The 17,159-nt window shown below is 54.9% G+C and overlaps 1 protein-coding gene across 1 annotated transcript; it reads left to right on the forward strand.

Annotated features, from left to right (window-relative positions):
• Positions 1-675: 675 nt before the first annotated feature.
• Positions 676-9,801, forward strand: LOC122688285 (liprin-alpha-1-like). Its single transcript, XM_043894180.1, has 5 exons — positions 676-687; positions 4,608-4,805; positions 7,116-7,207; positions 9,301-9,376; positions 9,763-9,801. The coding sequence occupies exons 1-5, from the start codon at positions 676-678 to the stop codon at positions 9,799-9,801; spliced, it is 417 nt and encodes a 138-aa protein (XP_043750115.1).
• Positions 9,802-17,159: the final 7,358 nt, after the last annotated feature.

Below are 17,159 nucleotides of genomic sequence, written 5' to 3' on the forward strand. Positions count from 1 at the left end.
AGGTGGATCCGGGAGGAGAAGAAGATTTCGAAGCAGCGGGCCGAGGAGCCTGAGAGCAGGGCGGGCGGGGCGCGCTTAGGCAGCCTTCGGCGTTTTAAGTCACTGAGCTCCCTCAGCCTGTGTCCTGCCTCCTCACTTGCCGGCTCCTGCCCGCCCAGCAGGGAGCGCTCCCCACCCCGAGGGAGGCGGCAAAGCCTGGCGTGCGAGGGAGACCGGCTGGGCGTGATGACTCCGGTAAGTGTCTGCCTCCTCCCTGCCGCATCCCTCCCCAAGCACACTGTTTTTCTTCCTTTGTTTTTTCTGTTTTTCCCCAGAGGAAAATCGGGTACATTTGCTCCGCTCAGAGGTTTAAGACTTTTAAAACTGCCTGGCCTTTAATCATTCCATAATGGCACAGGGACCAATTAGGCTTCATATTTGGACCACCGGCTTAGCAAGCCATCGTGAACTCAGCCAGAGCCTGCCTCTGGAGCGGTGGGCCTGGCCTGTGCTGGGCACGGCAGCGGCAGGGAAGTTTCTGTGGTCAGGGAGCAGACAGCCTCGTGAAAGTAAGCATAGGCCGCCCTCATGGCGAGTGAAAGCCGGGCAGCACATGTTCCATCGGGGACACCTGGCTGCAGGGTGCAGGGCACGCGGTGGCAACAGGACCAAGACTCTAAACTGGTCCGCTTGCTGATGGGCCTGGCCGCATGCTCAGGCCAGCTGTGCACGTGAAACCAGTTAAAGACCCAGTGCCCCAGGGCCCCAGGGAAGAAGTCGGGCTACCTCACTCTTCCGCGTCTCAACACGGGATGACGCCCTAGGGCTTATGGAGACAGAGCGTGCGGCTCTAAGGCACACGTGCTGGCTTTCTTGCCTGTGTAGCCTCGGTTTCTGAGTGCACGGCTGTTTACCCCGTGAATCACGTGTACAACACTCTGCCTTGAAACTGCACTTGCATTATCCCTTTTTTCTGTTACCACCCGTTTCCTGTGAGCTGCGTTGTTAGCATAGAGTTCAATTAACTGTGGGTCATTTTAGATGCATGTGAAGTGGTAACTGGTCCATTTTGTGGTCTTTTGACACACTGCTTTTATAATTTGTATCATTGTCTAAGTAGTTGATATTTAAAATTCTTGGACGATTTCTCTGTGGTTTCATGCTTCATTTCTTTCCGAGTATTTGTAAAAGAACAGTTCCGAATATCTTCTCCTTGTGGAGTTTTCGGACGGTGTGTCTGCCGTCATCATTGGCTTTGATTTCCTGACTCATCCTGTTGCCTGTTTAGCCATCATCAATCCAGACCGCAGCCTCCCATCCCCCCCACCAGAGGCTGTAGTTCACACATCCATCTCCCCTCCGCCATCCTCCCCCTTGCTCTGGTCATATCAGTGCTGTGTTCCATTCGTCTGGTTTGTGCTTTGTCTTCGTGTCTCATTAAATGGTGATTTTCCCGCAGAGCAGTAAGTTAGAGTTAGTGTATCACTATGCAGTTACAGGCATAATGTAGATGGATCATACACTATATGGACAGCAGATGCCTCTCCCAAGCAGCATTCAGAGACCCCCAGTGGGCGCTGCAGGGTGCCCTGGAGGAGGAGTCTTCTGGTTCCCTTGTGCCATTTGAAGGCGAGAGAACCGAGAGGATGTGCTGAACGTGCTGATAGGGGTGAACCCACAGGCAGCTGGTTCGCTGGAGCGGAGCCGGGATGATGGCACGTGGTCCTGCAGCCAGCGAAGGGGGTGGCCAGGCCCTGGGGAGGGGTCGTGAGGAAGACAGGGGCAAGGGCTTTGGCCACAGGGGCCAGGTAGTCGGCAGCCAGCATCTCGAGGCTGCCCCGCGGTTGCTTTCCGGTCATGTCTGGGAAAGAAGGCAGGACCTGGGTTGAGAGTCGGACAGGGGGGAGACTTGCAGAGGACAGGGTGTGAGGTGTGAGAGTGGGAGGGCGGCACGGGCCCCAGCAGGCATTCTCCCGTGCGTCTCTGATGGCAGAGCCGCCATTGTGGTGCGAGGGGCTATCCCCCAGAACAGCCCGAGTGCCTGTGCCCCGAGACGAGAGCCGCAGGGGGCTGGCCCTCCAGTCCCCTGGCTGCCCTGCTCGCTCCTGTCTGTGCGTGTTCAGACCAGCCTGGAACACGGAGGCCTGGGAACCTGTGAGGACGGCACTCCTCGGGGAACTAGTACAAGTGATGACCGCTGAGGTGGACCCAGAGGCTGCGGAGCTGAAGGATTTTTTCCTTCTTATTTTCCTTCATCCTGCCTGATGGAGGCATGGACTGTTTCTAATTTTGGGTTTTTGTCTCTGACTCCATCAGCCCACCCTTGTGAATAACCTCATAGGATTGCCTTCCGTCCACGCTAAGACCTGAGTGTCACCAGGCCATCTAGGAACTGGATTCTCCTCCTGCCCGTTTCTTCAGTACTGCTCGCTTAAGAGATGGCAGTGTCTCATAAGCATGGCTGTTTATCCAATGTCAGGGCTTCCATATCAAATTGTGCTCGGTTCCTGACAGACGAGAGCTGTCCTGAGTGTCGCTGACGAGCCGTGGTCCTCTCGTGCCCAGGTGCAGAGCCAGAGGGAGCAGGACTGGGAGTCCGTGCAGCAGGCCCGCGTGGTGGACACCGTGGCCCAGGCGTTCGAGAGTGACGAGGATGTGTCTGCCGGCGAGGGCGACGGGGTCACCCTCCTCAGCTCGGCCGGTCAGCTGCCGCCCAGTGTGCAGGCCGATGCCGACACTCTGCCTGTGATGTGTCAGGAGCCGCTGGACGCCATCAGTGAAGAGATCCGGTGGGTGCGCCCAAACTCAGCTCCCCAGAACCTGGGCTTCTCTGAGGAGCTCTCTTCTCCTACGAGAAGTCTGAGTGTTCCACAGTGAGAGAACTGACTTCAGGCCTGCTTCAAGGATTTTCAGTTGTGAGAATGCCCTTGATGAGAGAGCTCAGTCAGGCAGGGCGTTCTGTCCACAGCTGGTTTCAGCACTCTGTTGGGGGGCATTGTAGGGTGTCCCCCCCAGCTCTGAGCCCCAAGGTGGGTGAGGTGCCAAGGCGGTGTCCTCTGTGGCCCGTGTGCCCCCCAGCCCTGTGGGTTCACCCACCTGTGTCCATCGGAGACTCCCACGTTCTGGTGCAAAGCCACCTGGAACAGAAAAGCAGGGGTTTGGGGGTTGGCAAATTCCCACTCAGATCTGCATTGTCCTTTTTAACTTAATACAGTGTGAAGATTGGCTTGTTGTAAGACAGTGGTCCAAAGACACGGGTTTGAGTTATTCTCATCTCATCAGTATATTTAAGATGTTTTCTTCCCACACCGTCTTGGCAGTTGTTAACAGTTTACAAAATGGGATAGCACGCAAAGGCGCTCCTCGTGGTGAGCCGCAGGTCTTGGGTCTGGGTGCAGCCGGGTGTCCGGGGGCCGGAGGCCTGCCTGGGCCACACCGGCACAGCTAAGCCCCTGTCCCGGGTCCACGTCCAGTGTGGCCTCAGGCCGGTGACCGTGCGCAGGACCAGGCAGAGCTGCTGCTCAGATTGTTCTCGTCACGTCGGCCCAGGCTGAGGTGCTCGTGCCTGTGTGCCGAGCACGCGGGGCTCGCGGGGAAGGCAGGGGTGAACGGCACAGCCAGCAAACGCAGGTGGTGCCGCCTGCACTTTTGATGCCGAGACAGACTGCTTCCTGCGCCCTGTTTGAGCTCAGAAGAGCTCAGAAAGATGGGCTTTCCCCATCCCTGCAGGAAATGTGGAACGGTTTTTTCCATATGAATATTTTTATTTTTACAGCAAGTTGTCAGGTAAAGTGAATTTTCCTTAGGCAGTAAGTTGACTTGTTTTATAAATGATAAATTCTGTCCATCAGCTTGCTATCACAAGTGAGAAACTTTCAGGACTTATAGGTAGAATGAAGCTGAAGAGGTTATGACCTGCAAGAATCCTGTAGTTTATTTTCAAAATCATTTTATAGGCATCATCGAGTATTTAAACTGCTATATAAAATCATCCACTACACATTAGGGGAGAAGAGCAGTAAGCGTGAATTCTAGGTGAATGCGGCACATTGACATGAATCCAGAAACTCGCACAAAGCTGGTGGACAACTTCATCAAGTGATGTGTTTGTACATATTCAACCATTAAAAAAGAAAAATCCCCTCAGCACTTCATCTGGTCTGGGGACTTTTGTTTAGAAACTCCAGCTTGTTCGTGAATCGCTGTGTTGGTTATAGAGAGTTCCCGATTCCCAGTGGAAAAGACTTGAGGCACTGACGTGCTCCTCTGCCCTGAGAGCAGGGAAGGTGAAGGTGGTCAACTTCAGGTATCTCCTCACAGGGAGAGAGTCGCCACCCAGGCCCCGTCAGAATGTTAGCGTAAATAAGTCAAATCAAACGTGAATGACCAGGGGCCAGTTTGTAAGTCTCAGTGCGAAGTTATTCCAAGTTTGAGAATATTCAAAAGAGGGAAAGTCGAACCTTTTAGCCGAGATGAGAAATGAGCAGATGTTCCCAGAATTTGCTCATCGTGACACAGAATGCCAGCCCAAATTTGTTGTCCAGAAACGTTCCTGTGCTGACGAGGGCAGCTGACGAGTTTTGCTCTCTTTTAGGTGGATCCGGGAGGAGAAGAAGATTTCGAAGCAGCGGGCCGAGGAGCCTGAGAGCAGGGCGGGCGGGGCGCGCTTAGGCAGCCTTCGGCGTTTTAAGTCACTGAGCTCCCTCAGCCTGTGTCCTGCCTCCTCACTTGCCGGCTCCTGCCCGCCCAGCAGGGAGCGCTCCCCGCCCCGAAGGAGGCGGCAAAGCCTGGCGTGCGAGGCAGACCGGCTGGGCGTGATGACTCCGGTAAGTGTCTGCCTCCTCCCTGCCGCATCCCTCCCCAAGCACACTGTTTTTCTTCCTTTGTTTTTTCTGTTTTTCCCCAGAGGAAAATCGGGTACATTTGCTCCGCTCAGAGGTTTAAGACTTTTAAAACTGCCTGGCCTTTAATCATTCCATAATGGCACAGGGACCAATTAGGCTTCATATTTGGACCACCGGCTTAGCAAGCCATCGTGAACTCAGCCAGAGCCTGCCTCTGGAGCGGTGGGCCTGGCCTGTGCTGGGCACGGCAGCGGCAGGGAAGTTTCTGTGGTCAGGGAGCAGACAGCCTCGTGAAAGTAAGCATAGGCCGCCCTCATGGCGAGTGAAAGCCGGGCAGCACATGTTCCATCGGGGACACCTGGCTGCAGGGTGCAGGGCACGCGGTGGCAACAGGACCAAGACTCTAAACTGGTCCGCTTGCTGATGGGCCTGGCCGCATGCTCAGGCCAGCTGTGCACGTGAAACCAGTTAAAGACCCAGTGCCCCAGGGCCCCAGGGAAGAAGTCGGGCTACCTCACTCTTCCGCGTCTCAACACGGGATGACGCCCTAGGGCTTATGGAGACAGAGCGTGCGGCTCTAAGGCACACGTGCTGGCTTTCTTGCCTGTGTAGCCTCGGTTTCTGAGTGCACGGCTGTTTACCCCGTGAATCACGTGTACAACACTCTGCCTTGAAACTGCACTTGCATTATCCCTTTTTTCTGTTACCACCCGTTTCCTGTGAGCTGCGTTGTTAGCATAGAGTTCAATTAACTGTGGGTCATTTTAGATGCATGTGAAGTGGTAACTGGTCCATTTTGTGGTCTTTTGACACACTGCTTTTATAATTTGTATCATTGTCTAAGTAGTTGATATTTAAAATTCTTGGACGATTTCTCTGTGGTTTCATGCTTCATTTCTTTCCGAGTATTTGTAAAAGAACAGTTCCGAATATCTTCTCCTTGTGGAGTTTTCGGACGGTGTGTCTGCCGTCATCATTGGCTTTGATTTCCTGACTCATCCTGTTGCCTGTTTAGCCATCATCAATCCAGACCGCAGCCTCCCATCCCCCCCACCAGAGGCTGTAGTTCACACATCCATCTCCCCTCCGCCATCCTCCCCCTTGCTCTGGTCATATCAGTGCTGTGTTCCATTCGTCTGGTTTGTGCTTTGTCTTCGTGTCTCATTAAATGGTGATTTTCCCGCAGAGCAGTAAGTTAGAGTTAGTGTATCACTATGCAGTTACAGGCATAATGTAGATGGATCATACACTATATGGACAGCAGATGCCTCTCCCAAGCAGCATTCAGAGACCCCCAGTGGGCGCTGCAGGGTGCCCTGGAGGAGGAGTCTTCTGGTTCCCTTGTGCCATTTGAAGGCGAGAGAACCGAGAGGATGTGCTGAACGTGCTGATAGGGGTGAACCCACAGGCAGCTGGTTCGCTGGAGCGGAGCCGGGATGATGGCACGTGGTCCTGCAGCCAGCGAAGGGGGTGGCCAGGCCCTGGGGAGGGGTCGTGAGGAAGACAGGGGCAAGGGCTTTGGCCACAGGGGCCAGGTAGTCGGCAGCCAGCATCTCGAGGCTGCCCCGCGGTTGCTTTCCGGTCATGTCTGGGAAAGAAGGCAGGACCTGGGTTGAGAGTCGGACAGGGGGGAGACTTGCAGAGGACAGGGTGTGAGGTGTGAGAGTGGGAGGGCGGCACGGGCCCCAGCAGGCACTCTCCCGTGCGTCTCTGATGGCAGAGCCGCCATTGTGGTGCGAGGGGCTATCCCCCAGAACAGCCCGAGTGCCTGTGCCCCGAGACGAGAGCCGCAGGGGGCTGGCCCTCCAGTCCCCTGGCTGCCCTGCTCGCTCCTGTCTGTGCGTGTTCAGACCAGCCTGGAACACGGAGGCCTGGGAACCTGTGAGGACGGCACTCCTCGGGGAACTAGTACAAGTGATGACCGCTGAGGTGGACCCAGAGGCTGCGGAGCTGAAGGATTTTTTCCTTCTTATTTTCCTTCATCCTGCCTGATGGAGGCATGGACTGTTTCTAATTTTGGGTTTTTGTCTCTGACTCCATCAGCCCACCCTTGTGAATAACCTCATAGGATTGCCTTCCGTCCACGCTAAGACCTGAGTGTCACCAGGCCATCTAGGAACTGGATTCTCCTCCTGCCCGTTTCTTCAGTACTGCTCGCTTAAGAGATGGCAGTGTCTCATAAGCATGGCTGTTTATCCAATGTCAGGGCTTCCATATCAAATTGTGCTCGGTTCCTGACAGACGAGAGCTGTCCTGAGTGTCGCTGACGAGCCGTGGTCCTCTCGTGCCCAGGTGCAGAGCCAGAGGGAGCAGGACTGGGAGTCCGTGCAGCAGGCCCGCGTGGTGGACACTGTGGCCCAGGCGTTCGAGAGTGACGAGGATGTGTCTGCCGGCGAGGGCGACGGGGTCACCCTCCTCAGCTCGGCCGGTCAGCTGCCGCCCAGTGTGCAGGCCGATGCCGACACTCTGCCTGTGATGTGTCAGGAGCCGCTGGACGCCATCAGTGAAGAGATCCGGTGGGTGCGCCCAAACTCAGCTCCCCAGAACCTGGGCTTCTCTGAGGAGCTCTCTTCTCCTACGAGAAGTCTGAGTGTTCCACAGTGAGAGAACTGACTTCAGGCCTGCTTCAAGGATTTTCAGTTGTGAGAATGCCCTTGATGAGAGAGCTCAGTCAGGCAGGGCGTTCTGTCCACAGCTGGTTTCAGCACTCTGTTGGGGGGCATTGTAGGGTGTCCCCCCCAGCTCTGAGCCCCAAGGTGGGTGAGGTGCCAAGGCGGTGTCCTCTGCGGCCCGTGTGCCCCCCAGCCCTGTGGGTTCACCCACCTGTGTCCATCGGAGACTCCCACGTTCTGGTGCAAAGCCACCTGGAACAGAAAAGCAGGGGTTTGGGGGTTGGCAAATTCCCACTCAGATCTGCATTGTCCTTTTTAACTTAATACAGTGTGAAGATTGGCTTGTTGTAAGACAGTGGTCCAAAGACACGGGTTTGAGTTATTCTCATCTCATCAGTATATTTAAGATGTTTTCTTCCCACACCGTCTTGGCAGTTGTTAACAGTTTACAAAATGGGATAGCACGCAAAGGCGCTCCTCGTGGTGAGCCGCAGGTCTTGGGTCTGGGTGCAGCCGGGTGTCCGGGGGCCGGAGGCCTGCCTGGGCCACACCGGCACAGCTAAGCCCCTGTCCCGGGTCCACGTCCAGTGTGGCCTCAGGCCGGTGACCGTGCGCAGGACCAGGCAGAGCTGCTGCTCAGATTGTTCTCGTCACGTCGGCCCAGGCTGAGGTGCTCGTGCCTGTGTGCCGAGCACGCGGGGCTCGCGGGGAAGGCAGGGGTGAACGGCACAGCCAGCAAACGCAGGTGGTGCCGCCTGCACTTTTGATGCCGAGACAGACTGCTTCCTGCGCCCTGTTTGAGCTCAGAAGAGCTCAGAAAGATGGGCTTTCCCCATCCCTGCAGGAAATGTGGAACGGTTTTTTCCATATGAATATTTTTATTTTTACAGCAAGTTGTCAGGTAAAGTGAATTTTCCTTAGGCAGTAAGTTGACTTGTTTTATAAATGGTAAATTCTGTCCATCAGCTTGCTATCACAAGTGAGAAACTTTCAGGACTTATAGGTAGAATGAAGCTGAAGAGGTTATGACCTGCAAGAATCCTGTAGTTTATTTTCAAAATCATTTTATAGGCATCATCGAGTATTTAAACTGCTATATAAAATCATCCACTACACATTAGGGGAGAAGAGCAGGAAGCGTGAATTCTAGGTGAATGCGGCACATTGACATGAAGCCAGAAACTCGCACAAAGCTGGTGGAGAACTTCATCACGTGATGTGTTTGTACATATTCAACCATTAAAAAAGAAAAATCCCCTCAGCACTTCATCTGGTCTGGGGACTTTTGTTTAGAATCTCCAGCTTGTTCGTGAATCGCTGTGTTGGTTATAGAGAGTTCCCGATTCCCAGTGGAAAAGACTTGAGGCACTGACGTGCTCCTCTGCCCTGAGAGCAGGGAAGGTGAAGGTGGTCAACTTCAGGTATCTCCTCACAGGGAGAGAGTCGCCACCCAGGCCCCGTCAGAATGTTAGCGTAAATAAGTCAAATCAAACGTGAATGACCAGGGGCCAGTTTGTAAGTCTCAGTGCGAAGTTATTCCAAGTTTGAGAATATTCAAAAGAGGGAAAGTCGAACCTTTTAGCCGAGATGAGAAATGAGCAGATGTTCCCAGAATTTGCTCATCGTGACACAGAATGCCAGCCCAAATTTGTTGTCCAGAAACGTTCCTGTGCTGACGAGGGCAGCTGACGAGTTTTGCTCTCTTTTAGGTGGATCCGGGAGGAGAAGAAGATTTCGAAGCAGCGGGCCGAGGAGCCTGAGAGCAGGGCGGGCGGGGCGCGCTTAGGCAGCCTTCGGCGTTTTAAGTCACTGAGCTCCCTCAGCCTGTGTCCTGCCTCCTCACTTGCCGGCTCCTGCCCGCCCAGCAGGGAGCGCTCCCCGCCCCGAAGGAGGCGGCAAAGCCTGGCGTGCGAGGCAGACCGGCTGGGCGTGATGACTCCGGTAAGTGTCTGCCTCCTCCCTGCCGCATCCCTCCCCAAGCACACTGTTTTTCTTCCTTTGTTTTTTCTGTTTTTCCCCAGAGGAAAATCGGGTACATTTGCTCCGCTCAGAGGTTTAAGACTTTTAAAACTGCCTGGCCTTTAATCATTCCATAATGGCACAGGGACCAATTAGGCTTCATATTTGGACCACCGGCTTAGCAAGCCATCGTGAACTCAGCCAGAGCCTGCCTCTGGAGCGGTGGGCCTGGCCTGTGCTGGGCACGGCAGCGGCAGGGAAGTTTCTGTGGTCAGGGAGCAGACAGCCTCGTGAAAGTAAGCATAGGCCGCCCTCATGGCGAGTGAAAGCCGGGCAGCACATGTTCCATCGGGGACACCTGGCTGCAGGGTGCAGGGCACGCGGTGGCAACAGGACCAAGACTCTAAACTGGTCCGCTTGCTGATGGGCCTGGCCGCATGCTCAGGCCAGCTGTGCACGTGAAACCAGTTAAAGACCCAGTGCCCCAGGGCCCCAGGGAAGAAGTCGGGCTACCTCACTCTTCCGCGTCTCAACACGGGATGACGCCCTAGGGCTTATGGAGACAGAGCGTGCGGCTCTAAGGCACACGTGCTGGCTTTCTTGCCTGTGTAGCCTCGGTTTCTGAGTGCACGGCTGTTTACCCCGTGAATCACGTGTACAACACTCTGCCTTGAAACTGCACTTGCATTATCCCTTTTTTCTGTTACCACCCGTTTCCTGTGAGCTGCGTTGTTAGCATAGAGTTCAATTAACTGTGGGTCATTTTAGATGCATGTGAAGTGGTAACTGGTCCATTTTGTGGTCTTTTGACACACTGCTTTTATAATTTGTATCATTGTCTAAGTAGTTGATATTTAAAATTCTTGGACGATTTCTCTGTGGTTTCATGCTTCATTTCTTTCCGCGTATTTGTAAAAGAACAGTTCCGAATATCTTCTCCTTGTGGAGTTTTCGGACGGTGTGTCTGCCGTCATCATTGGCTTTGATTTCCTGACTCATCCTGTTGCCTGTTTAGCCATCATCAATCCAGACCGCAGCCTCCCATCCCCCCCACCAGAGGCTGTAGTTCACACATCCATCTCCCCTCCGCCATCCTCCCACTTGCTCTGGTCACATCAGTGCTGTGTTCCATTCGTCTGGTTTGTGCTTTGTCTTCGTGTCTCATTAAATGGTGATTTTCCCGCAGAGCAGTAAGTTAGAGTTAGTGTATCACTATGCAGTTACAGGCATAATGTAGATGGATCGTACACTATATGGACAGCAGATGCCTCTCCCAAGCAGCATTCAGAGACCCCCAGTGGGCGCTGCAGGGTGCCCTGGAGGAGGAGTCTGCTGGTTCCCTTGTGCCATTTGAAGGCGAGAGAACCGAGAGGATGTGCTGAACGTGCTGATAGGGGTGAACCCACAGGCAGCTGGTTCGCTGGAGCGGAGCCGGGATGATGGCACGTGGTCCTGCAGCCAGCGAAGGGGGTGGCCAGGCCCTGGGGAGGGGTCGTGAGGAAGACAGGGGCAAGGGCTTTGGCCACAGGGGCCAGGTAGTCGGCAGCCAGCATCTCGAGGCTGCCCCGCGGTTGCTTTCCGGTCATGTCTGGGAAAGAAGGCAGGACCTGGGTTGAGAGTCGGACAGGGGGGAGACTTGCAGAGGACAGGGTGTGAGGTGTGAGAGTGGGAGGGCGGCACGGGCCCCAGCAGGCACTCTCCGGTGCGTCTCTGATGGCAGAGCCGCCATTGTGGTGCAAGGGGCTATCCCCCAGAACAGCCCGAGTGCCTGTGCCCCGAGACGAGAGCCGCAGGGGGCTGGCCCTCCAGTCCCCTGGCTGCCCTGCTCGCTCCTGTCTGTGCGTGTTCAGACCAGCCTGGAACACGGAGGCCTGGGAACCTGTGAGGACGGCACTCCTCGGGGAACTAGTACAAGTGATGACCGCTGAGGTGGACCCAGAGGCTGCGGAGCTGAAGGATTTTTTCCTTCTTATTTTCCTTCATCCTGCCTGATGGAGGCATGGACTGTTTCTAATTTTGGGTTTTTGTCTCTGACTCCATCAGCCCACCCTTGTGAATAACCTCATAGGATTGCCTTCCGTCCATGCTAAGACCTGAGTGTCACCAGGCCATCTAGGAACTGGATTCTCCTCCTGCCCGTTTCTTCAGTACTGCTCGCTTAAGAGATGGCAGTGTCTCATAAGCATGGCTGTTTATCCAATGTCAGGGCTTCCATATCAAATTGTGCTCGGTTCCTGACAGACGAGAGCTGTCCTGAGTGTCGCTGACGAGCCGTGGTCCTCTCGTGCCCAGGTGCAGAGCCAGAGGGAGCAGGACTGGGAGTCCGTGCAGCAGGCCCGCGTGGTGGACACCGTGGCCCAGGCGTTCGAGAGTGACGAGGATGTGTCTGCCGGCGAGGGCGACGGGGTCACCCTCCTCAGCTCGGCCGGTCAGCTGCCGCCCAGTGTGCAGGCCGATGCCGACACTCTGCCTGTGATGTGTCAGGAGCCGCTGGACGCCATCAGTGAAGAGATCCGGTGGGTGCGCCCAAACTCAGCTCCCCAGAACCTGGGCTTCTCTGAGGAGCTCTCTTCTCCTACGAGAAGTCTGAGTGTTCCACAGTGAGAGAACTGACTTCAGGCCTGCTTCAAGGATTTTCAGTTGTGAGAATGCCCTTGATGAGAGAGCTCAGTCAGGCAGGGCGTTCTGTCCACAGCTGGTTTCAGCACTCTGTTGGGGGGCGTTGTAGGGTGTCCCCCCCAGCTCTGAGCCCCAAGGTGGGTGAGGTGCCAAGGCGGTGTCCTCTGCGGCCCGTGTGCCCCCCAGCCCTGTGGGTTCACCTACCTGTGTCCATCGGAGACTCCCACGTTCTGGTGCAAAGCCACCTGGAACAGAAAAGCAGGGGTTTGGGGGTTGGCAAATTCCCACTCAGATCTGCATTGTCCTTTTTAACTTAATACAGTGTGAAGATTGGCTTGTTGTAAGACAGTGGTCCAAAGACACGGGTTTGAGTTATTCTCATCTCATCAGTATATTTAAGATGTTTTCTTCCCACACCGTCTTGGCAGTTGTTAACAGTTTACAAAATGGGATAGCACGCAAAGGCGCTCCTCGTGGTGAGCCGCAGGTCTTGGGTCTGGGTGCAGCCGGGTGTCCGGGGGCCGGAGGCCTGCCTGGGCCACACCGGCACAGCTAAGCCCCTGTCCCGGGTCCACGTCCAGTGTGGCCTCAGGCCGGTGACCGTGCGCAGGACCAGGCAGAGCTGCTGCTCAGATTGTTCTCGTCACGTCGGCCCAGGCTGAGGTGCTCGTGCCTGTGTGCCGAGCACGCGGGGCTCGCGGGGAAGGCAGGGGTGAACGGCACAGCCAGCAAACGCAGGTGGTGCCGCCTGCACTTTTGATGCCGAGACAGACTGCTTCCTGCGCCCTGTTTGAGCTCAGAAGAGCTCAGAAAGATGGGCTTTCCCCATCCCTGCAGGAAATGTGGAACGGTTTTTTCCATATGAATATTTTTATTTTTACAGCAAGTTGTCAGGTAAAGTGAATTTTCCTTAGGCAGTAAGTTGACTTGTTTTATAAATGGTAAATTCTGTCCATCAGCTTGCTATCACAAGTGAGAAACTTTCAGGACTTATAGGTAGAATGAAGCTGAAGAGGTTATGACCTGCAAGAATCCTGTAGTTTATTTTCAAAATCATTTTATAGGCATCATCGAGTATTTAAACTGCTATATAAAATCATCCACTACACATTAGGGGAGAAGAGCAGTAAGCGTGAATTCTAGGTGAATGCGGCACATTGACATGAATCCAGAAACTCGCACAAAGCTGGTGGACAACTTCATCAAGTGATGTGTTTGTACATATTCAACCATTAAAAAAGAAAAATCCCCTCAGCACTTCATCTGGTCTGGGGACTTTTGTTTAGAAACTCCAGCTTGTTCGTGAATCGCTGTGTTGGTTATAGAGAGTTCCCGATTCCCAGTGGAAAAGACTTGAGGCACTGACGTGCTCCTCTGCCCTGAGAGCAGGGAAGGTGAAGGTGGTCAACTTCAGGTATCTCCTCACAGGGAGAGAGTCGCCACCCAGGCCCCGTCAGAATGTTAGCGTAAATAAGTCAAATCAAACGTGAATGACCAGGGGCCAGTTTGTAAGTCTCAGTGCGAAGTTATTCCAAGTTTGAGAATATTCAAAAGAGGGAAAGTCGAACCTTTTAGCCGAGATGAGAAATGAGCAGATGTTCCCAGAATTTGCTCATCGTGACACAGAATGCCAGCCCAAATTTGTTGTCCAGAAACGTTCCTGTGCTGACGAGGGCAGCTGACGAGTTTTGCTCTCTTTTAGGTGGATCCGGGAGGAGAAGAAGATTTCGAAGCAGCAGGCCGAGGAGACTGAGAGCAGGGCGGGCGGGGCGCGCTTAGGCAGCCTTCGGCGTTTTAAGTCACTGAGCTCCCTCAGCCTGTGTCCTGCCTCCTCACTTGCCGGCTCCTGCCCGCCCAGCAGGGGGCGCTCCCCACCCCGAGGGAGGCGGCAAAGCCTGGCGTGCGAGGGAGACCGGCTGGGCGTGATGACTCCGGTAAGTGTCTGCCTCCTCCCTGCCGCATCCCTCCCCAAGCACACTGTTTTTCTTCCTTTGTTTTTTCTGTTTTTCCCCAGAGGAAAATCGGGTACATTTGCTCCGCTCAGAGGTTTAAGACTTTTAAAACTGCCTGGCCTTTAATCATTCCATAATGGCACAGGGACCAATTAGGCTTCATATTTGGACCACCGGCTTAGCAAGCCATCGTGAACTCAGCCAGAGCCTGCCTCTGGAGCGGTGGGCCTGGCCTGTGCTGGGCACGGCAGCGGCAGGGAAGTTTCTGTGGTCAGGGAGCAGACAGCCTCGTGAAAGTAAGCATAGGCCGCCCTCATGGCGAGTGAAAGCCGGGCAGCACATGTTCCATCGGGGACACCTGGCTGCAGGGTGCAGGGCACGCGGTGGCAACAGGACCAAGACTCTAAACTGGTCCGCTTGCTGATGGGCCTGGCCGCATGCTCAGGCCAGCTGTGCACGTGAAACCAGTTAAAGACCCAGTGCCCCAGGGCCCCAGGGAAGAAGTCGGGCTACCTCACTCTTCCGCGTCTCAACACGGGATGACGCCCTAGGGCTTATGGAGACAGAGCGTGCGGCTCTAAGGCACACGTGCTGGCTTTCTTGCCTGTGTAGCCTCGGTTTCTGAGTGCACGGCTGTTTACCCCGTGAATCACGTGTACAACACTCTGCCTTGAAACTGCACTTGCATTATCCCTTTTTTCTGTTACCACCCGTTTCCTGTGAGCTGCGTTGTTAGCATAGAGTTCAATTAACTGTGGGTCATTTTAGATGCATGTGAAGTGGTAACTGGTCCATTTTGTGGTCTTTTGACACACTGCTTTTATAATTTGTATCATTGTCTAAGTAGTTGATATTTAAAATTCTTGGACGATTTCTCTGTGGTTTCATGCTTCATTTCTTTCCGCGTATTTGTAAAAGAACAGTTCCGAATATCTTCTCCTTGTGGAGTTTTCGGACGGTGTGTCTGCCGTCATCATTGGCTTTGATTTCCTGACTCATCCTGTTGCCTGTTTAGCCATCATCAATCCAGACCGCAGCCTCCCATCCCCCCCACCAGAGGCTGTAGTTCACACATCCATCTCCCCTCCGCCATCCTCCCCCTTGCTCTGGTCACATCAGTGCTGTGTTCCATTCGTCTGGTTTGTGCTTTGTCTTCGTGTCTCATTAAATGGTGATTTTCCCGCAGAGCAGTAAGTTAGAGTTAGTGTATCACTATGCAGTTACAGGCATAATGTAGATGGATCATACACTATATGGACAGCAGATGCCTCTCCCAAGCAGCATTCAGAGACCCCCAGTGGGCGCTGCAGGGTGCCCTGGAGGAGGAGTCTGCTGGTTCCCTTGTGCCATTTGAAGGCGAGAGAACCGAGAGGATGTGCTGAACGTGCTGATAGGGGTGAACCCACAGGCAGCTGGTTCGCTGGAGCGGAGCCGGGATGATGGCACGTGGTCCTGCAGCCAGCGAAGGGGGTGGCCAGGCCCTGGGGAGGGGTCGTGAGGAAGACAGGGGCAAGGGCTTTGGCCACAGGGGCCAGGTAGTCGGCAGCCAGCATCTCGAGGCTGCCCCGCGGTTGCTTTCCGGTCATGTCTGGGAAAGAAGGCAGGACCTGGGTTGAGAGTCGGACAGGTGGGAGACTTGCAGAGGACAGGGTGTGAGGTGTGAGAGTGGGAGGGCGGCACGGGCCCCAGCAGGCACTCTCCGGTGCGTCTCTGATGGCAGAGCCGCCATTGTGGTGCAAGGGGCTATCCCCCAGAACAGCCCGAGTGCCTGTGCCCCGAGACGAGAGCCGCAGGGGGCTGGCCCTCCAGTCCCCTGGCTGCCCTGCTCGCTCCTGTCTGTGCGTGTTCAGACCAGCCTGGAACACGGAGGCCTGGGAACCTGTGAGGACGGCACTCCTCGGGGAACTAGTACAAGTGATGACCGCTGAGGTGGACCCAGAGGCTGCGGAGCTGAAGGATTTTTTCCTTCTTATTTTCCTTCATCCTGCCTGATGGAGGCATGGACTGTTTCTAATTTTGGGTTTTTGTCTCTGACTCCATCAGCCCACCCTTGTGAATAACCTCATAGGATTGCCTTCCGTCCATGCTAAGACCTGAGTGTCACCAGGCCATCTAGGAACTGGATTCTCCTCCTGCCCGTTTCTTCAGTACTGCTCGCTTAAGAGATGGCAGTGTCTCATAAGCATGGCTGTTTATCCAATGTCAGGGCTTCCATATCAAATTGTGCTCGGTTCCTGACAGACGAGAGCTGTCCTGAGTGTCGCTGACGAGCCGTGGTCCTCTCGTGCCCAGGTGCAGAGCCAGAGGGAGCAGGACTGGGAGTCCGTGCAGCAGGCCCGCGTGGTGGACACCGTGGCCCAGGCGTTCGAGAGTGACGAGGATGTGTCTGCCGGCGAGGGCGACGGGGTCACCCTCCTCAGCTCGGCCGGTCAGCTGCCGCCCAGTGTGCAGGCCGATGCCGACACTCTGCCTGTGATGTGTCAGGAGCCGCTGGACGCCATCAGTGAAGAGATCCGGTGGGTGCGCCCAAACTCAGCTCCCCAGAACCTGGGCTTCTCTGAGGAGCTCTCTTCTCCTACGAGAAGTCTGAGTGTTCCACAGTGAGAGAACTGACTTCAGGCCTGCTTCAAGGATTTTCAGTTGTGAGAATGCCCTTGATGAGAGAGCTCAGTCAGGCAGGGCGTTCTGTCCACAGCTGGTTTCAGCACTCTGTTGGGGGGCGTTGTAGGGTGTCCCCCCCAGCTCTGAGCCCCAAGGTGGGTGAGGTGCCAAGGCGGTGTCCTCTGCGGCCCGTGTGCCCCCCAGCCCTGTGGGTTCACCCACCTGTGTCCATCGGAGACTCCCACGTTCTGGTGCAAAGCCACCTGGAACAGAAAAGCAGGGGTTTGGGGGTTGGCAAATTCCCACTCAGATCTGCATTGTCCTTTTTAACTTAATACAGTGTGAAGATTGGCTTGTTGTAAGACAGTGGTCCAAAGACACGGGTTTGAGTTATTCTCATCTCATCAGTATATTTAAGATGTTTTCTTCCCACACCGTCTTGGCAGTTGTTAACAGTTTACAAAATGGGATAGCACGCAAAGGCGCTCCTCGTGGTGAGCCGCAGGTCTTGGGTCTGGGTGCAGCCGGGTGTCCGGGGGCCGGAGGCCTGCCTGGGCCACACCGGCACAGCTAAGCCCCTGTCCCGGGTCCAC

The sequence above is a fragment of the Cervus elaphus genome, chromosome 33 (genome assembly GCF_910594005.1).
Source record: "Cervus elaphus chromosome 33, mCerEla1.1, whole genome shotgun sequence".
NCBI lineage: Eukaryota > Metazoa > Chordata > Mammalia > Artiodactyla > Cervidae > Cervus > Cervus elaphus.